The 18083-nt window shown below is 42.0% G+C and overlaps 1 protein-coding gene across 1 annotated transcript in view; it reads right to left on the bottom strand.

The window, feature by feature from the left end:
- The window catches only part of ARHGEF9 (Cdc42 guanine nucleotide exchange factor 9), a 102044-nt gene that overhangs the window by 24766 nt on the left and 59195 nt on the right, over window positions 1-18083 (bottom strand). Inside the window, exons 6-7 of the mRNA XM_069464426.1 lie at window positions 14361-14490; window positions 6371-6502 (exon numbers count right to left, since the gene is read on the bottom strand). Of these exons, the coding sequence (XP_069320527.1) occupies window positions 6371-6502; window positions 14361-14490 (262 nt within the window). The remainder of the gene's footprint in view (window positions 1-6370; window positions 6503-14360; window positions 14491-18083) is intronic.

Below are 18083 nucleotides of genomic sequence, written 5' to 3'. Positions count from 1 at the left end.
ATAGACATAGAGCAATTAAGAAACTTGCCTAAGAATAAAAGCTACTAAATGTCAGAGGTGGGCTTTGAGTTCAGGTTGTCTAGCTCTAAAATCTGTGCTTCTGTTTAAGTAATGTGTTATATTGCCTTCTGGTAAAAAAGTGCTGAATGAATGATTAGTAACACTGAATATACAGTAACAGTATAGCTAACATCTACTAAGTACTTACTAAATGCCAGGCACTGCATCTGCATTATCTCATTTAACACTCACAGCCTCCCTTTCTTCTAGATACCATTATGATTCCCATTTTGCAACTGAGGAGATAATTATAAGGACAAAAACTTTGCCCAAGGTCACACAACTCATGGAAGAAAGGAGATTGGTGCCTTCTAGTCTGGCCCTAGCACCTGTGCTCTTAGCACTGTATGCCATTTCTCCCCACTACCTCAGGGGTTTCTCTCCCAAAGCCTCCTGAGATGAGTTTTATCATCAGCTTGATTTTACATTGAGGAAAATAAGAATGAAGTTAAAGAACTTGCCCAAGGTTAAACTAGTCAGGGACAGAGTTTAGTCCCCAGGTATTCTGGTTTCAAATCCCCATATTCTTTTTGCTCTATCCCCATTGCTGTTGCTATTGTATTTGTGAGTTGTCCCAAATGGCTCATCCTCCAAGTCTGGTCTGTCAGTGCAAGAAGAAATGGTCCAAATGTAGAAACTTGCCGGAACAGAAGAAGTACTTTGCCCAGCATCATTACATGCCGTTTAGTTCTGTTCCCCCAGGGTATGGTGAAAGTAGCAGGAATACAGAGCAGTTATGACACAGGGAACAACCATGTCACACTGGCAAAATTCAGGACAGAGGATGCAGGAAAAGCATGTTTGGGGAAACTGTAGGGCTGCAGGAACATTAGTGGATGATTGGGGAAAGGGAATCTACTCCCTTCCACAGTAAATAGTGAAAGAGAAAATAAAGGAGAAAAATCCCCTCAAAGCAGCAAAAAAAATTTCCAAAATAATATCAGGAAGAAAATAAAACATGTGCAAAAATAACAAGGCAATGAGACACAGAGGAGCACAGACAGCCAGCAAAGGATAAGAAGAAAGAGAACAAAGAGTCTTACCTGGAATTTTTAAAAGAAAAGTGACAAGGAAAGAATGCGGACAGCAAAATTAAAGAAGTGGTCAGGTAATTAGAAGTCACTGGTGTCTTTCCCATCTACTATAATTGCCATTTAAAAGTGCCTTCACACACACACACACACACACACACACACACTGAAACAAGCTACAGGCTGCACAAGTTGTTGCAGTGGCACAGTCAATTCCAACTCTTGATGTACAAAACAGGCAAGTTTTTGCAAAACTGACTGGGAATTAAGAGAATCTTAAGAGTAGGTTAGGAACTTAGTGGCTGGGCCACATGATCCTGGAGAGAGATCAGACAGAGTGTTTCAATGTCTCCTACACTATCTCTGGCAGATAATCATCTAGCTCATATTTGGGTACATGTAGTGATGGGGACCTCCCTACGTTATATGGCTGACTATTTCTTTGTTGGGGGTGGGAGAACACTGAGATTATTGAGTACCTACTAGGTGCCAGGCACTCTATCAGGCATTTTACATGCACTGATTTTATTTAATCTTCATAATAATCCTTTGGAATAGTTATCTCCATTTTACAAATGATATAATGGAGGTACAGGAAGTGAAAAGTCACTTGCTTGAAATCGTATAGTTAGTGAGTGTTGGAACAGAATTTGAGCCCAGAATTATCTGACCACAAGTTTGTGCTTTATCTGTTGCTGAGCCTAAGAATACTGAGTTATAGAAATGCCCCCTGTATTTTTGGAGACAAGATTTGATTTCAGAAGTCAAATAAGGCTTTGCTTTAAAGAAAAAATAACTGTGTTAGTTCAAAAGCTGCCTAGCCTCAGGAGGGCCTCTTGTTGGTCAGTAATAGCTGCACTTCAAAGAGACAGCTGTAAACTGGGCCTATGGTTCTCACCTGTTTTGAAAGACAAGACAGGCCTCTCCTAGAACCAAAAGGTTGCTGGAGCTGACAGACAAAGACCCCTGGAGATGAGAGCTGATCAGACAGATATGCTAATGCCCAAGCCGGGCCCAGACGGAACCATGCGGTTCAAGTAATTAACACAAAGCACAGCTCATGTTGACTTCTGAGATCCTCTCTGTCTCCAAGAACACAATCACTGGAGCCAAGATGTCTCCGTTTTTTGCTAAAGTAATAGCCTTATCAGAAAACTTAGAAGTTTGCCCCAAGAAGATTTTGTAACTCATTGTTCCCCTAGATAGTTAATTAAAGGATCTGTAGTAGCCTTTTAGGAGACTTTGACCCTAAACCAAACTGCCTATTAGTATGTAAATCCCATTGCCCTTGGCAACGGGAGCCTGTATCTACCCTATAAAATACCTGTATGGAGTTTCAGTCTTTGATATATTTTTGCGGGAAGAAATATATCCATCCGGACACTCTCCTTGTATCTATTTTCATAAACCTTTACTTTATAAACTATATCTTTGGCTCTGTGTATTATTATCATTATTTTATTTTTATTTCTGTTTCCTACTATTTTTTCATCCTATGGGATGACCCCTGCCTGAGAGACCTGATCGGAAGAAAAAACCTATTTGCGGGGAGCGTAGCTAACTCCCCCCAAACTGGCATAGTCAACTTAGAGACCTGATCGGAAGAAAGAGAAAAACCTCTTTGCGGGGAGCGTAGCTAACTCCCCGCAATCTATCACTCAACATTGCTTCTGTCTGTAAGGAAACCATGAGAGAACCTGAAATGCCAGACTGAAATCCAGATAATCTCTGTAGAGTGCAATCCTCCCAACAACTAATCTAGTTACAAAATAGAAACTGAGTTTAATGGGACATGACTTGCTCTTAGGAAATCAATGCTGAACCCCTGTGATCACTGTATCTCTTTCTAAATGTTCATAAACTGTCTAACAGTCTATTATATAATTCTAACAAGCTCAATAGCAATAATGACATAGAGGTTACCAGTATGGAATCTGGAGCCAGCTTACCTGTATTCAATTCCTGGCACCATCACTTATTAGCTGTGTATCACACCTTGGGAAACTTATATATCTTCTCTGTATGTCACATTACATGTCTTTAAAATAGGAATAATAATAGTAACTACCTCATATACTTGTTGTGAGGATTATATTAAGTTAGTGAATGTAAAGTTCTTAGAACAGAATCATAGAGATACTTAATAAATGCTAACTCATTATCATTTTATTGTCAATCTATATTTTCCAGAATATATTAGTTTCTGTTTTGAAAACTAGCACATTTTCCTATCTATAGTGTTTTCACAGATCTCCTGGAACACATAATTCTGTCAAGATTACCTACAGCAATTCCTCTGGAGACATTTTAGAATTATTTAAGTGCTCATGAATGTATATATTTTTAAACTACATAACACTTAAATTCTGTTAGACTATAAGCCCCATGAAGGCAGAGCTTGTAGTCTAACACAGAACAGGGGCTCAATAAATACTTACAGCATGAAGGAAAAATTCAGAGCAGTGAAATGCTATCTTACAACCTTGGATACTTTGAGATTTGATTCCCTTTTAGTCAGGATTATGCTCTTTTTTTCCCTTGACAGAGAAGAAATTTATGTTCCTCTGTTAACAGTAAACTATCTGCCTCAAGCAGGGAGTTGTCAGACTATCACTTCTTTTTTCTTCTTTATTTGAACTGATCTTTAAAAAAAATTATTGATATTATCTTAAGCATTTTTTATAACTAACTTTGACCCATTCTAGGATTCGTGAAACTATTTTTGGTCACTTCTGTTAAATATCCATATGTGAAATGTTATATATTATTTAGTCTCTTGCTAGGTAGCGGCACTTGTTTCATCTTTTTAAAATATCAACTCATCAGAAAGCTTAATGTAGTCACATTTGATTATTTACCTTCCTTACCTGCTTTATTCCTTATAAAAAGGATTACTGAGCTTTTGGACATTCTTTTAAATTGTGTGTCTGAGGGGAGTGAGAGTCTTACTCAACTTGCCCTAGTCTCAGCCCTTCCCCTTCCTTTTCTTTGTAGATTTCCTTTGTCAAAGGAATATTCACCCTCCAGGAAGCCTTGTCCATTCCTCCCAGCTCTATCTCAAGATGAGAATCTTCTGTAGTAATAGCAAAAGATCCCTAAACAACCCGGCAGACAAAATACCTTGTCTCTCTGCATACTTTCTTTTGGCCCCACAATCATTTATCAACAGTTAATTCCCTATTTGCTGAACAGAAAAGATCTATTGTATTAATATATACCAAATGGAAATCCCCAACACAAACATCAGATAATTTTAATGGTCTTTGAACAATCAGGGTGTAGCTGCTCATGCTCTGGGAAGCCAGTGTCAAGATGACTCATGTATGTGGAGTTAGTAATCCCAGGCTCTAGGCTGGCTTTTCTCTGGGATAAAAAGCCTGTGGTTCTTGCTAGAACAAGAAAGCTCCCATTTGAGGGAAACTATGCTTGCTTCATGGTTTCTCTCTTTCTTTTTTCTGTCATCTCTGTTGCCTGCTTCCCTCATCTTGCCAGCTTGGCTGGTTTGAACCCGCACCCCTATCTTAACTTCCAGTTTCTTCCAAATTATTAGCTCCCACTAGCTGGCTTAAAAGTTGACTCATCACTCCATCTTGGCCTTCCATTGTCCCTTGGTTCCTAAACTGAGTCTATTATTCATCTTGTTTCTTCCCCTTTATTCCTAGCCTCTGCCTCACTGTTTTGTGTCCTGACTCTTGGCCCTATCTCCTGTAGCCACTGCTTTACAGAGCCCAGCCTCACATTTTACTTAAAGTAACCCCAGCCTTGGCTGACAGATACCAAATTAGCAGGGTCTGGGGGTGGGGAACCCTAAAATAAACAAGGTTTCTAATTGTTTGCTGTCTCTGTGACTAGCTCTGAGCATGAACATACCTTAGGGAGAAGAATGGGCATATGACTGTTATTGACATGGCTGATATGCCGAGAATGTCTTTGGTTGCCTAAATTAACCCTCAAAAATTCTGCCTCCTGATTTTATGAAAATCCTGGGAAGAGTTGGCGGGAGCTAAAAAGAGGCATTGATGCTTAGTTGAGTTTCAGATTCATAAAAGTTCTCTCTTCCAGGGTCAGCTCCAGACTGAGGTAGTTATTATCCCAATTAACTAGCTGGCTATTGGTTCCAGGGCTGACATTCAGATCTTATTGCCAAACACTGAGGTAGTCTGAATCTAAGCTCAATTTTTTCTCTCAATCCACTGTCAAAGACAAATGGATAAAGATTTAATGCAATATGTGGCATACACATGCACATGAACAGAGGGCAGAGGTCTTAAAGCAAACATGTGGTTCATATTGCAGCACAGAACAAATTAGCAGTGTTTGCCCTAGTGTTTTGTGACTCAGAAGTCCTCTTTAGAGGTATTCACTACTGGGTGAAGGAGAGGACAAAGGGACTAGATGATGGTAAAAGAGGCAAGAGTAGGACAGCGAATTTGGAAAGTCACTCTAAGCACTCGGTTCCTCCTTCGTCTTTTACTTGCCCTGGTCCCAAACTCTTCCCAGCCAGTCCCCAAAGCCAAAACTGGTCTGAACTCCCTATCCTTATTTAGGAAGGAGGTGTGTGGAACAGTATCCCATGAGGAGGGATCATGCTGAGAACATATGCCACACTCCCCACCCGCACCAAGGAGAAGAGGCCAAGAAATCAACAATCACAGAGTTATCCAAGGGTCAGTGGTAAGAGTAAGACCTCTCCTCAAATGGATTACAAAGATGGAAGGGTGGGTGAGAACATGGTTGGGAGTTGTGAGGAACCAGTGCACCTTGCATACGAAATGGGTAGAGGAAGGGGGAAAATTCCTATATCACAAAGGTACCTACCTGTCAGGGCAAAAGTAGGAGGCCCTTTGTTGGTTCCTGGGGCAAAGAAGGGCCAGGTGGCCAGAGCCATTAGAGTAGAAATTAGGAAGGGTGCTCAGGGAAGCTACTGTTTACCAACTGGGATAGAAATATTTCAATATTTTTAACAACTGGTACAAACCAGCTGGCTATCAGCTCTGGGTGGAAGGGATTGAGAAGTAGCACTATGAGGGTCATGAAGGCAATAAGTAAAAAAGATACCAAGACAAAAGGTACCAACTACAGAGTTTCACGGCTCACAAGCCAACCCTGCCTGTGATATTCATGCCACACTAGTGCTCCTGATATGGAATTGCTGCCAATCTCCTGCTTTTCCCCCAGTAGTTTTTCCCCACTTGGTTTAGAGCCTGGGGATGACAGAAAGGAAGGGGCTGGTGCCCTAAGGTGCCCATCTCCCTTAGGAAAGAAGGGGGAAGAATTACCTTCTTGCAGAGGACCATCTGGTGATCAAACAGGAAGAAGACCCGCTGCTGGTTGCGGCCATAGGGCTGGTATATCCAGGCCATCTCCCCAGTGTAGATCAGCTCCGAGCTCCTGTCTAGGATGTCCTCACCCTGGGAAGGACATGCAATGGTGAGACGCAGCCAGGTAGGAGAGATGATACCTTTACCTGCCTAGAAACAGTCAAGGCTGGGCATAGACTGGTGACGGAGGATGGCAAAATGGGCCTGGTGTGGAAGGAGGGAGGGAGGGACTCCTGGGAATCCTCAAAAGGCTTTATAACTTCATGAGCTAGGAAGACCCATTATCTTGTTCACCCTGAGGCCAAATGAGAGCTCCACCACCTAGGACAACTAAAGCTTCTCTCTACCAGTTACCCTCTAACCCTAGAGGTACCAGCTTCCATGCATTCTTCCTCTCTCATCTTCTCTATGAATCTCCCTTTCTGCCCAAGGATCTCAATCCCTGCTGTCATCTATCTCAGTCTCTTTCTACTTGAAGACTGAGCCTCAGCAGGTAGTAGAAGTCTCTCTGCTTCCCACATGAGTATATAGGGACAGGGACAAGGGAGGGCAAGAAAAGAAGATCATGATAGATGGAGAGAAAGCGAATCCACACACTCTCTTATGATTGTTTTTCCTTCTCTTCTCAGTTTATTAAAAATCTATTGATTAAATAGGAAACTTCAGAACCACATGCTTCCTTGGGCTGTTGTCCAGAGAGCCTGGAACTACTTCTCCTCCTTGCTACATAGAGTCAGATACAAAAAAAGCACCAAGACACCTGACTCCTAGCTAATTCAATTATACAGGGTTACCAAGGGACCCCTTTACTTATGGCAACTTTGATAGGTCAGAAGTATGTTGGGGATATGTGACAAATGCCAAGCCAAACTTGTCCCCTGTCCTCAAGGAGCTTACATCTCAGTAGAGATTAATGCAGGTGTGCTCAGAACTCATGGAACACAAGGCAAACCAAATCAAAGCCATGGGCACAGGGGTGAGTGTTCCAGGGCCTATGTGAAGATGAGGACAAAGAACAGTGGCACAAGATGCAGAAGAATGAATATTTCCTGAGCACCTATATGGGTCAGACATTGTGCAAGACAGTTTTAATCTATCTCATCTGGGCCTCACAATAGCCCTGGGAGTTAGATATTCTTGCTCCCATTTTACAGGTCAAGGTACAGAGAGATCAAGTGATAAGCCAAGGTTTCCCAGCTAGTTCTGTAGAGATCCATGACTCAACCCCAATCTCTGTAGCTCCAGAGAGCATGCTTACCCTTTCCATTACATTATCTCTAGGCCAAAAAGTCACTGGCAGACCAGTCCCTTGCTCTCTCTAGGTCTCAGTTTTCCAAGATGTTAATGAAGTGTATGAGGATGATTTTTATGTCCCTAACCCTGATAATCTAACACTAAGATCACAGCCTTGCATCTAAAAGCTTCAAGGTAAGTTTAGAGATGGGGATTCTCGCATCCTCCCAGAAATAATCAGAGGCAAACACAGCCTAGGCAGGGTAGTAGGCCAGAGAAAGGGGCATCTGGAAATGGTGTTGTCCCGCACACTTTTTTTCCAGTCTAAGGGATGGGAAGGAGAGGAGGAGCTCAGTGGAATTATTTTCTAATAAAATACCCTGAAAGAAGCTCAGAAATACTACTTCCACTCCAGGCTTCACCTCAGGATTACCCAGGAACTAGGTAAACATCCCTTTTAGAGTGGCTGACATATTAGCACAGAATGTCTGGAGGCTGGGCACTGGGAGAGGAAGCCCTCAGGGTTGGAGAGCAGTGTACAACTTTCCTGTTGGGGGGATGGGAAGCTGAGAGGGGTATCAGTTTACCACATCCCACCCTGATGAAGGCTAGGAAAATGTGCCACAGTCCACTTTGAATATGTATGAAGTGAAATAAAGCCATAAAAGAGGGCCAGTGCCATAAAAAGATGGCCAAGGTGACTTTTAAAGGTAACACTAGCTAAACTGTGGATGATCAGACCAGGAGGATTACGTAGTATTATCTGGTCCGCCCAGTGCACCAGCCAGAGGCAATCCAATTTTCTTTTAAGTACTTGCCACATGTAATTCCACCAAGCAAAAAAATCTTGAAAAAATACACCTCTAATGCTCACCCAGCTGACTGACTTGAGCAACACACATAATCTCTCTGTGCCTGTTTCTTCATCTTTAAAATGGGGATAATAACAATACCAACTTCTCGGGTGCTGTGAGAATTATTTAAATTAACATATATAAAATGCTTAGGAGAGTACACATCACACTATAAGCTCTATATAAGTGATAGTTATCATCTTGATTACTGCTGTGTGCTTTAGGTACTATATCCTGTCTCCTATTAATACAACCCGATAAGAGATGTACTGTTATCGCCCTCAAAACCAAGGTCAATGAAATTGGAAGTAATTTGTCCAAAGGGGCAAAACTTAGACTCTCTCCAACGCTCATTATTTTAACCACTAAACCACATTAGAAGGATGACCTCCCTGCCAACCCAGTGGAATAACCAGCTGCCATGAAAGATTTCTAAGGTAAGACTCCCAAAAGACCTGGGTTCTGGGTTCAATGCTGCTACCAACTCACTCTGTGCCCTTGGAAAGTAGGTTGAACTCTCAACCTGTTTCCTCATTTGTAGAGTGGGGATAATATTAATACACCAGTTCGTATTTGACCGACTTCATACGATTGCTTGAGAGTATCAAATCAGCTCATGCAAGAGAAAGGAGCCTCTCATTTTTTCAGAGCTCTTACCCTTGCATCCTCTGCCCCACTTGTACCACACATCTCTTTGTCTTGCCCCAGAAAGTGAAATCCCTTCCCACTTCCCCCCAGCATAGGCCTTCTCTTCCATTTCATTTCTCTAGGATTTTGCTTACCCTGTTTCCTCTGCTAGGAATGTATCTTCCCCTACTAGATGGCCAAGGCCACATCTCATTCAATTCTGTATCTCCAATGCCTAGCACAGGGCCTGGCATAGAGGAGATGCTCAAAACATAAGTCTCCTAGTGTCACATATTTTCTCTAAACCCTCCAGTGGCTCCCATCTCATGCAAACTAAAAGCAAAAGTCCTATGAGGACATGATCTGACCTCTCATTGCCTCCCTGACCTCATCTGCTCCCACCCTTCCCCTCATTCACTCTACACTGGCTACCCTGGCCTCATTGTTGAGTACACACTCCCTATTTCAGGGCCTTTGTATTTGTTCTTACCTCAGCCTAAAATGTAGTGCTCCAAGAAAGCCACATGGTTTGTTCCTTCATCTCCTTCAGGTCTTTTCTCAAATGTTGCCTCCTCAGGTAGTACCCCCATCCCTCTCTAGCCTGTTATCCTACTTTATTTTTCTTCATGGCCCCTATCACTACCTGACAATATATATTATATGTTTTTTGCCTCTCCCCTATGCTGGAATATAAATTCAATGAGGGTAGGGACTTTGTCCTGTTCAATGATGTATTTGCAGAACCTATAATGAGGCCTGACACAGAGTAGATACTCAACAAATATCTGTTTAATATTTATTGAGTTATTATTATTGATATTTATTTAATATCCATTGAATCAATGGATGTTGAATGAATAGTGGCTACCAAAAATTACCAAAATATTTCTTGCCAGCTCTACCTTGCTTCTCTGGGGCCAGAACCTCAGAGAAGAGGCGTCACTCCATTCTAATTCATTCTAATTCACCCCATTCTGCTTGACTTGACTCCATTCTAATTACAGGCCAATTGATGTGGGGATGTGGACTAAGAACATCCAGGGAAAGAAGGACAAGGAAAATGCCATCCTTCTCATCCAGTTTGTTTTCAATGCTGCCTACTGACAGGATGACAGGAAAATAAAACCATCCAGCCCCATACTTGACATTCTGGTCCCGGGAGTCACCTTAGCTTTTACATAGATGCTTTTGCTGCCTCCATCACATTGTTTTTTTTTTTCACTGAATATATTGCTTTGTTCATTTGTTTATGATGCAATACTTAATACTTCACACTTACGTTAGAAATTCTTTTTTTTTTATTGAACTTTTCTTTTTTTTCAGCTTATTATGGGAGTACAAAAGTTTAGGTTATATATATTGCCCATGCCCTCCCCATCCCCCCGAGTCAGAGCTTCAAGCATGTCCATCCCCCAGACAGTGCGCATCACACTCATCATGTAGGTATGCACCCATCCCCCGCCCCCCCAAATACGATGCACACTGTCTGGGGAATGGACACATTGTTTTTTTTTTTGTCTCCTCCAACTTCTTTAGATTCAATCTTCCAATGGTAAACTGGAATAGGCCCTTGGGTGTTACACACCCAGACTGGGAGGGAAGGGGTGCTACAAGGAAGAAATCACAACCACATACAATCAAGCTCCCAAACATAAGCTATAAACTTGGGCTCCTAAAAATCTCCAGAAAAAAAGATCAAAAAGAAGCTGTCAAGGATATGTTCCTTTCCCTTCATTTCATGTGGATTTAATGAGTGTGAAAGGTGACAAAGTGACAGCTGAACCAAACCTCAGCATCAGAGGAATTGGAAATGGAAATTCCCCCAAAACTGCAGTACCTGGGAACAGGTTCTTCTCCCTGCTGCTCCTCTAAACTGCTCTAAGGTATTTATTACTACTTAGAGGGATGGGTGACACTTACTCATCCACTTATTTTTCAGAAGACCTAGGCGATAGGGCAGAGGGAAGGGTACTTTAGGACTTCCTAGTTCCCATAGATGGTAACTGGAATTGGGCAAAGAGACCCAGAATGTTCATGGAATAAGTTGAGATAAGAGTCAGGCCTTGATAGAATGCAAAGCTTCCTGCTCTCTAGCCACATGCTCTGATTTATTGGACAGGCCTCAACTGCCTGCATGCTACCAACCCTCCAAATTCCTCTCCAAGGGAGATTAAGTTCTGAAGGTTTCTCTTATGACTCCTCTTTTTCATGTGATAAATGAAGCTGAAATTATCACACAGATGCTTCTGACAGTCATCTTGTTTGTTCAAACATCTGGGAGGCAAGGGGGTGGCAGAGACAGCAAAGCACTGCTTCTTTTTCTCGATTTGCAAGGCTTGTTCACAGCAGCCTTTGGCAATATAGCAGAACCTCTCTCCTTGTCTGTTCAACTTCTTGGGCAGGTGGAATGCATAAAGAACCTATACCAGGGAACCAGTGAGGTTGGGCCATCTATCCCAACAGTCATCAAGCCATGGAGTATCCACATCCTGCTGCTTTCTGGGGGAGACTCCCCAGCACTCATCCACTGTCTGACTGGGATTTGGCTTTTCCCCTCAAGGTAGTCAAATGACTTATTTAGATATATACCCTTTATTTCATAAACATGCCATCGCAGTATCACAAAGAAGAGCAATTGGGCTGTGGGAAGGAGAAGGATGAAAAAGCATATGATGCAGTAGTGAAAAGACCACTATATAAGAAATCAGGAGACTAGATTCAAGTTCCAGCATTGTCACTGACTTGCTATGTGGCCTTGGTCAGGAATAGGCCTCTCTCTGCTTCTCAGTCTTCCACCATCATTACAAGATGTGTGAGAATGAGTAAGAGTGTGTGTAAGAGTATGTGTGAGTGTGTGTACACATACAAGAATGGTTAGAATTGTAGGGAGAGTCATCTAAGAGCCCTGGTGACTCTGAAATCCTAGAAGTCTTTAAGACCAGGTATGGCAAATAGGACAGAAAATTCAGATCTGGCCCCTGAAATGTAACTATCAGGCCTTACGAGAGACAATACTTCCTATAGGGCACCCCCTCTGGAATTGGCAAGTTCCACAGTGATCTCAGAGTCTGAGAAGAGGGCTATGAGGAATTTTTCTTATCAATTGCTATAGACTAAATGTCTGTGTCCACATAAAATTCATATGTTAAAACCTATTCCCCAATGTGATGGTATTTGGAAAAGAGGCCTTGGGAAGTGATTAGGCCATGAGGACAGAGCCCTCATGAATGGAATGGGATTAGTACTCTTATAGAAGATACTCCAAAGAGCTCCCTTACCCTTTCCATCATGTGAAGGACCCAACGAGAAGACAGCAGTCTATGAAATAGAAAGAGGGCCTTCACCAGACACTGAATCTAGTGGTTCCTTGATCTTGGACTTCCCAGCCTTCAGAACTGTGAGAAATAAATTTCTGTTGTTTATAAACCATCCAGTCTATGGTATCTTGTTATTGTAGCCCAAATGGAATAAGACACCAATTTAGATGATGAGGGGCTTCACCAAGCAGGAAGGTGCAAGGAGTGTATGGGCTTGGATGAGATTAGAGGACTAATCATGCTAAAAACGAGGCAGAAACTGTTAGAATTGCCTTTTTGTGGCCCCCACACAGACAAACACACAGGAAGTTCCTCCTGAGATGCCAAGTCTTTAATCATAGTTCAGTGTTATGGAGTTTGGTGTTACTGAAACTCCCTGGGTGGGCCAGGGAATTTAAAGCTATTTTTGGTCCCCTGTGGCCCCTGCTCCAGAGACTGGAGACCCAGAGCACATGGAGGAATTCAAAGGCCTTAAGGGTAAGTGTTCCAGAGAATAAGAAGACAACTGCTGCTGGACACTCCCTCTTACAGAGAACCCTGCCAAGGTGAGAGAAAAACGCCTGCTTACCAGCCATAATTTTAGAGTGCCTTAGAGATGATGGGCTTGCTAGAAGTCATTAGGTCCAGTTCTCTGCCTCTAATCAGGCAATTGGCCAAATCAGAGCTGACACAAGGGAAGGAGAATCCATGATTTTTCTAATAAATCTGGGCCAGTTCTGGCTTCCTCTTATGAGCAAGAGAATCTCTTTATATTGATTTCTCTCCCAGCATCTCAAAGAATCACTATGTTCTACTCTTGAACATTATGGTTCAAATAGGACCCAGAAATATGTCCCCTGATCAGAATTTTGGTCTTTTTTCAGCTATCCACATTAAGGAGGAACAGACGTAGCAGAATAAAGGAAAGATGGGTTTTTTATGGACCTGGGTTAAGTAGCTGTTCGTAAACCTGATGCCTGGTCCCCTTAGGGTAGGCTAAAAACTACTTGAAATGTTAAGAGAGACACTATCACTTAATCACAAAAAAATGACACCTGAGTTGAGTACAGTGGACTAGGGAGCTGGCTCTACTTCTATACTGTGACCACAAAGCTTAAGATTGCTGATTCTTCCCTGGTAGCATGTCTAGCCTCTCCTATTTTGGTTACATTAGCCTGTGGACTATCAGACTATACAACTTGGGCCTCAGAGATAAATGTGAAGTGCCATTCCTCCTGGTTCTCTTAGTGGGCATCTAGGAAGGGAAGGTTTTATTGACTTCAGTTACTGAAGGCTTTCTGAGTTCAGAAAAGTCATGGCTGTTCACAATGAAATGGAAGGCTGTTAGGGATTATTTTTTAAAAAGATGATAAAAATAGAATTTCATCTGTGGATTTTGTAGGAATGATGGTCATGGCCTTGAGTGTGCAGGCTCGGATAGATCTAGTAGATAAGTCAGGTGAGGCAAGCCCACTAACTAGAAAAGTATCTCGGCTGTCCTGCATGGTTGGGAACAAGAGAACCAACCTCATATTCTGTGTCTGGGGGTAAATTTAATACGACTTAACTTAATACATTACTACTTACATTAATACTTAATACTACTGAATATCCAAGTGTACACCTGGTGACCATAAATCCAGGACTTGAAAGAGCTTCAAAAAGTTACTACATCAACTCAATTGCTTCCTGGCTACACCCAAAGAAATGAACCTTTCATTTCTTAATGAAATATTGTCACAAAAATTTCTCCAATCTTCTTAGAAAGCTACTCAAGTACCGAACCCCTCTCATTAGCAGGAAGTTTTGCCTTGGATCTAACCTAAATCCTTCCTCTTGCTCTTCAAATCTAATTCCTCTTAATCTATCCTTAGCTAAAATGGGATGCTTTTGCCAAGTTATTTCAACTCCCCAACACCTTACTGGGAAGGGTCCTACCTCCCAGTCTAGGACAGAAGCCTGCCATTGGGCAATCTTGTCGATATTCTCCAAACGTCGTTTGCGTTCATTGATCTGCTGAGTCACATTTCTCATGACAGCCAAAGCAGCTGCTACATATCTGTAGTCACTGTGAAGACACAAAAGTACAAGTTGAATGAACCAATGTGCCATAGAACTAACATGCTAGATGCCAATCTAACATCTATTCTCTTCTACCTCCTTAGTAACAGAGTTCTGATTTTCAGATGGAAATCCATGCCAACTGGAATAAAAGACTACATTTCCTATCCTTTGTTTCAGCAGGGATGACTATGTGACTAACTTCTCTGTCCAGTGATATATAAATAGGAGCATTAGGCAAGACTTCTGAGAGATCACCATTAAGAAAGAGAGCACACCCTTCTTTAGCCCTTACTCAATCCTGATGCTTGGAATGTGGATGTGATAGCTGAAGTTCTAGTAGCTATCTTGGGCCATAACAATAGGGTCCATACCCTAGAGATAGGATAGCAGAAATCTATATATTTCTGATGACCATGGAGCCACCACACCAGCCACAGATCTCCTACCTGTAGACTTCTTTCACATGAGAGAGAAATAGACCCCTAGTTTTTCACAGCACTATTTTGGTGTCCTATCTGATACAACCAGCCAAGGACCAAGAAGGGAGCCTCACACATAGCACAGTCCAGACAACCTTACTAACTCTCCCACCATCTATTTCTAGGGAGCTTCTGCCCCAAATCACTATGGAATAATATCCCCACCTTTCCTCCTGCACAATATAGAGATAGGATATAGCACAGTAGTTAAGAACACAGAGTCTGAAGCCATACTCTGCGGGTTGAAATCCCACTGTTTGTCACTGACTAGTAGTGTGGCTTTTGGCAAGTCTCACCCACTCTCTCATTGACTCAGTTTCCTCATCTGTACAATGGGGAGAATTATAGAATTTATTGAGGGTTTAATAAATTAAATGCAATCATCCATGTAAACTGTTTTACTCTTGGCTCAAAATAAATGTTAGCAGCATTATTATAAGTAAAATACTTCTCTAGTAGAGACATCACATAGAATGCCTAATAAAACCTCTAGTCCCAGAAGTATAACCCTCAGCCTCACTTTCTGGGACCTTGGATAGCCCATGTGTTGAGAGTTACACATCCTGCTCGGTTTTCTATGCTTGTCTGATTTGATTTCCAATTGAATGGCTCCTGTGAAAGGCAGATTGAAAGTGAGATTTCAGTCATTTTGGTGGAGCTAAAATAAACTGAGAAGACAAGAGGATGCATTACAGTTCAGTGTTAACACCTTTCTTTAGAGAAGCTGAAAATGCCTTGTGGTCACTAATCTGCTCCATCTTCTAGCACCAATTAGAAAAAAAAAGGAGAAAAAGAAGATGTACAACAACTGCCTTTTCTTTCCTAATACATTGAATAGTGAGGTGGTGGACCATACAATGGCACAGGAAAGAGAGTTCTAATAATAACTGCCAGGCAGGATGCTATGCAGTACCTCCTCTTACTAGCATCCATCTATCTAATCTGTGCTCTACACACCTGCCAGAACCATGGCCCTCAAGCACTATTGCATTTTATAACCTCCAGTGACAGGCTTCTCACTCCTCCTAACCAGTCTATTCTGTCTCAAGACAAATCTGTCACAAAAGTCTTCTTTATTCTGATTCTTAATGTTAGCTATTATCAGCTTTTCTTATGGATCCCACTGCTGACTCATTTTGGGCTTATAACCAACTAACACTTCCTAAGTCTCTTCAAAACATGTTGTCTAGAAGCTGTATCTCTCTCTCAGCCTAACCTTGAGCTACTGATTTATTATCTTAGATCTAATCACAAAACTTTACATTTATTTTGTTACATTTCATCCTTTTACAATTAGTTGCTCCAGTTCATGGGGAAATCTTTTGGGCTCTGCAACATTGTAAAAGTTTCTTTCTGGACTGGGTACAGTGGCTCACGCCTGTAATCCTAGCACCCTGGGAGGCTAAGGCAGGAGGATTCCTTGAGCTCAGGAGTTCGAGATCAGCCTGAGCAAGAACAAGACCCCATCTCTACTAAAAACAGAAAAATTAGCCAGGCATTGGCACATGCCTACAGTCCCAGCTACTGAGGAGGCTGAGGCAGGAGGATGGCTTGAGCCCAGCCAAGGAGATTGAGGTCGCAGTGAGCTATGATGATGCCACTACACTCTACCCAGGGTGACAGAGCGAGACTCTGTCTCAAAAAAAAAAAAGTTTCTCTTTGGCAAGACTGTCTAAGCCTGCTGTTTAGAAGCAGATAGGGTGAGGGGAGGTTGCAGCATAGAAGCTGCTAACATAAATAAGTATTCCTGATCTTTGGAACCATTTTCTGCCCCCTGTGCCTTTCCTTTCTCTGATTTGAGGGCATTGGTACTTTAAGCCACTGTCTCGGATGTAAAGCATAGAGCTGTACTATCTGACATGGTAGCCACTAGCCACATTTAACTAAAATTAAATAAAATTAAAATTTGCTCCTTCTGTTACACTAGTTAATTTTCTCAGTACTCAATAGCTACATGTAGTCAATACATTGTATTAGATAGCACAGATACAGACCATTTACATCACTGCAGAAAGTTATATTGGATAGTGCTGGCATGGGAATGCTCCTTACTTCTGCCTGACCCCAAGTATTTCCCAGTCATGGATTCATCACTGCCACTGTACCATACTGTCTATTTTTGCCATTTTAGCTGGCTTCCTTTTTCACAATGGCTAGAGGGGCAATGTACCCATCTTTATCCTGTCCCACTAGCTTTACAGGTGAGTGAGAAAAGAATAAAATAGCTGTAGTCCAGTCTGAACTTTGTTCAGAGCCCCTGGGCCCTCAAATGAGGTCTGAGCCCAGGCCCCTATTGGGAAGAGTGACAGAACCAAGATTTTCCAGTTCCAGACATGTCAGCTAATCTCCCTCTTATATGTAGTCTTCCTTCTTGTCAGCTTAAGGACTATGGGGTGGGAAAAGTATTAAATATGTCACCCTTCTACCCTTCTGTAAGCAAAGGTAGTATTATTCTCCATTTATCACTCTCCATCTAATCTTCTTCAGAGGTTACTCTGCCTACCTGCATTTCAGGCCTACCTGTCTGAACACATGACTAAGCCTTCAAGCTGGCAGCAGCCTCTAATTATCTTCAAATCCAAGCTACTCTTGATATGCATAGCAGAAGCTGTCATCTTAATACAACTTCCTGAGACCTACCAAAATGCCCCACATGTCACCCTGAAGGAGGACAGAGATTGATGTCACCTGCCACTGCCTGAGCTATTCTATCAGCACTCTTGAGCCCAGGGGCTGAGAGGAAAGGGGACCAGGGACCCAGAGGGCAAGAGATATTTGAGGCAAGAGTTCCAGTCACAAGGTAAAAAAGCACAGGAATGGCAAATCTTATGCAAATGTCCCATCTTGCTAGCTCCCACTGAACCCAACAAAGCCCTGGGGTTGTTTTGGCCTAAGAAACTAACATAGTTTTGAGTTATGCTTCAAAGTGTTTTTTTCCCCTCTGGGCCTCTTAAGATAAATTATACAATATATAATTTACCTAGTGAATATTATCCCACAAATATGATTTTTAGAGCCTAGTGCTAGGTTCCATGGAACAAATACTCAGGAATTAGGTAAGTGAGGAGCTATAACATAAAAACATTTGGGAACCACTATGTGAATATCCAGGTTTTAA

Source organism: Eulemur rufifrons, chromosome 30 (genome assembly GCF_041146395.1).
Source record: "Eulemur rufifrons isolate Redbay chromosome 30, OSU_ERuf_1, whole genome shotgun sequence".
Classification (NCBI taxonomy): Eukaryota; Metazoa; Chordata; class Mammalia; order Primates; family Lemuridae; genus Eulemur; species Eulemur rufifrons.
The sequence above is the reverse complement of the archived record's forward strand: the minus strand, read 5'-3'. Positions and strand labels throughout refer to the sequence as shown.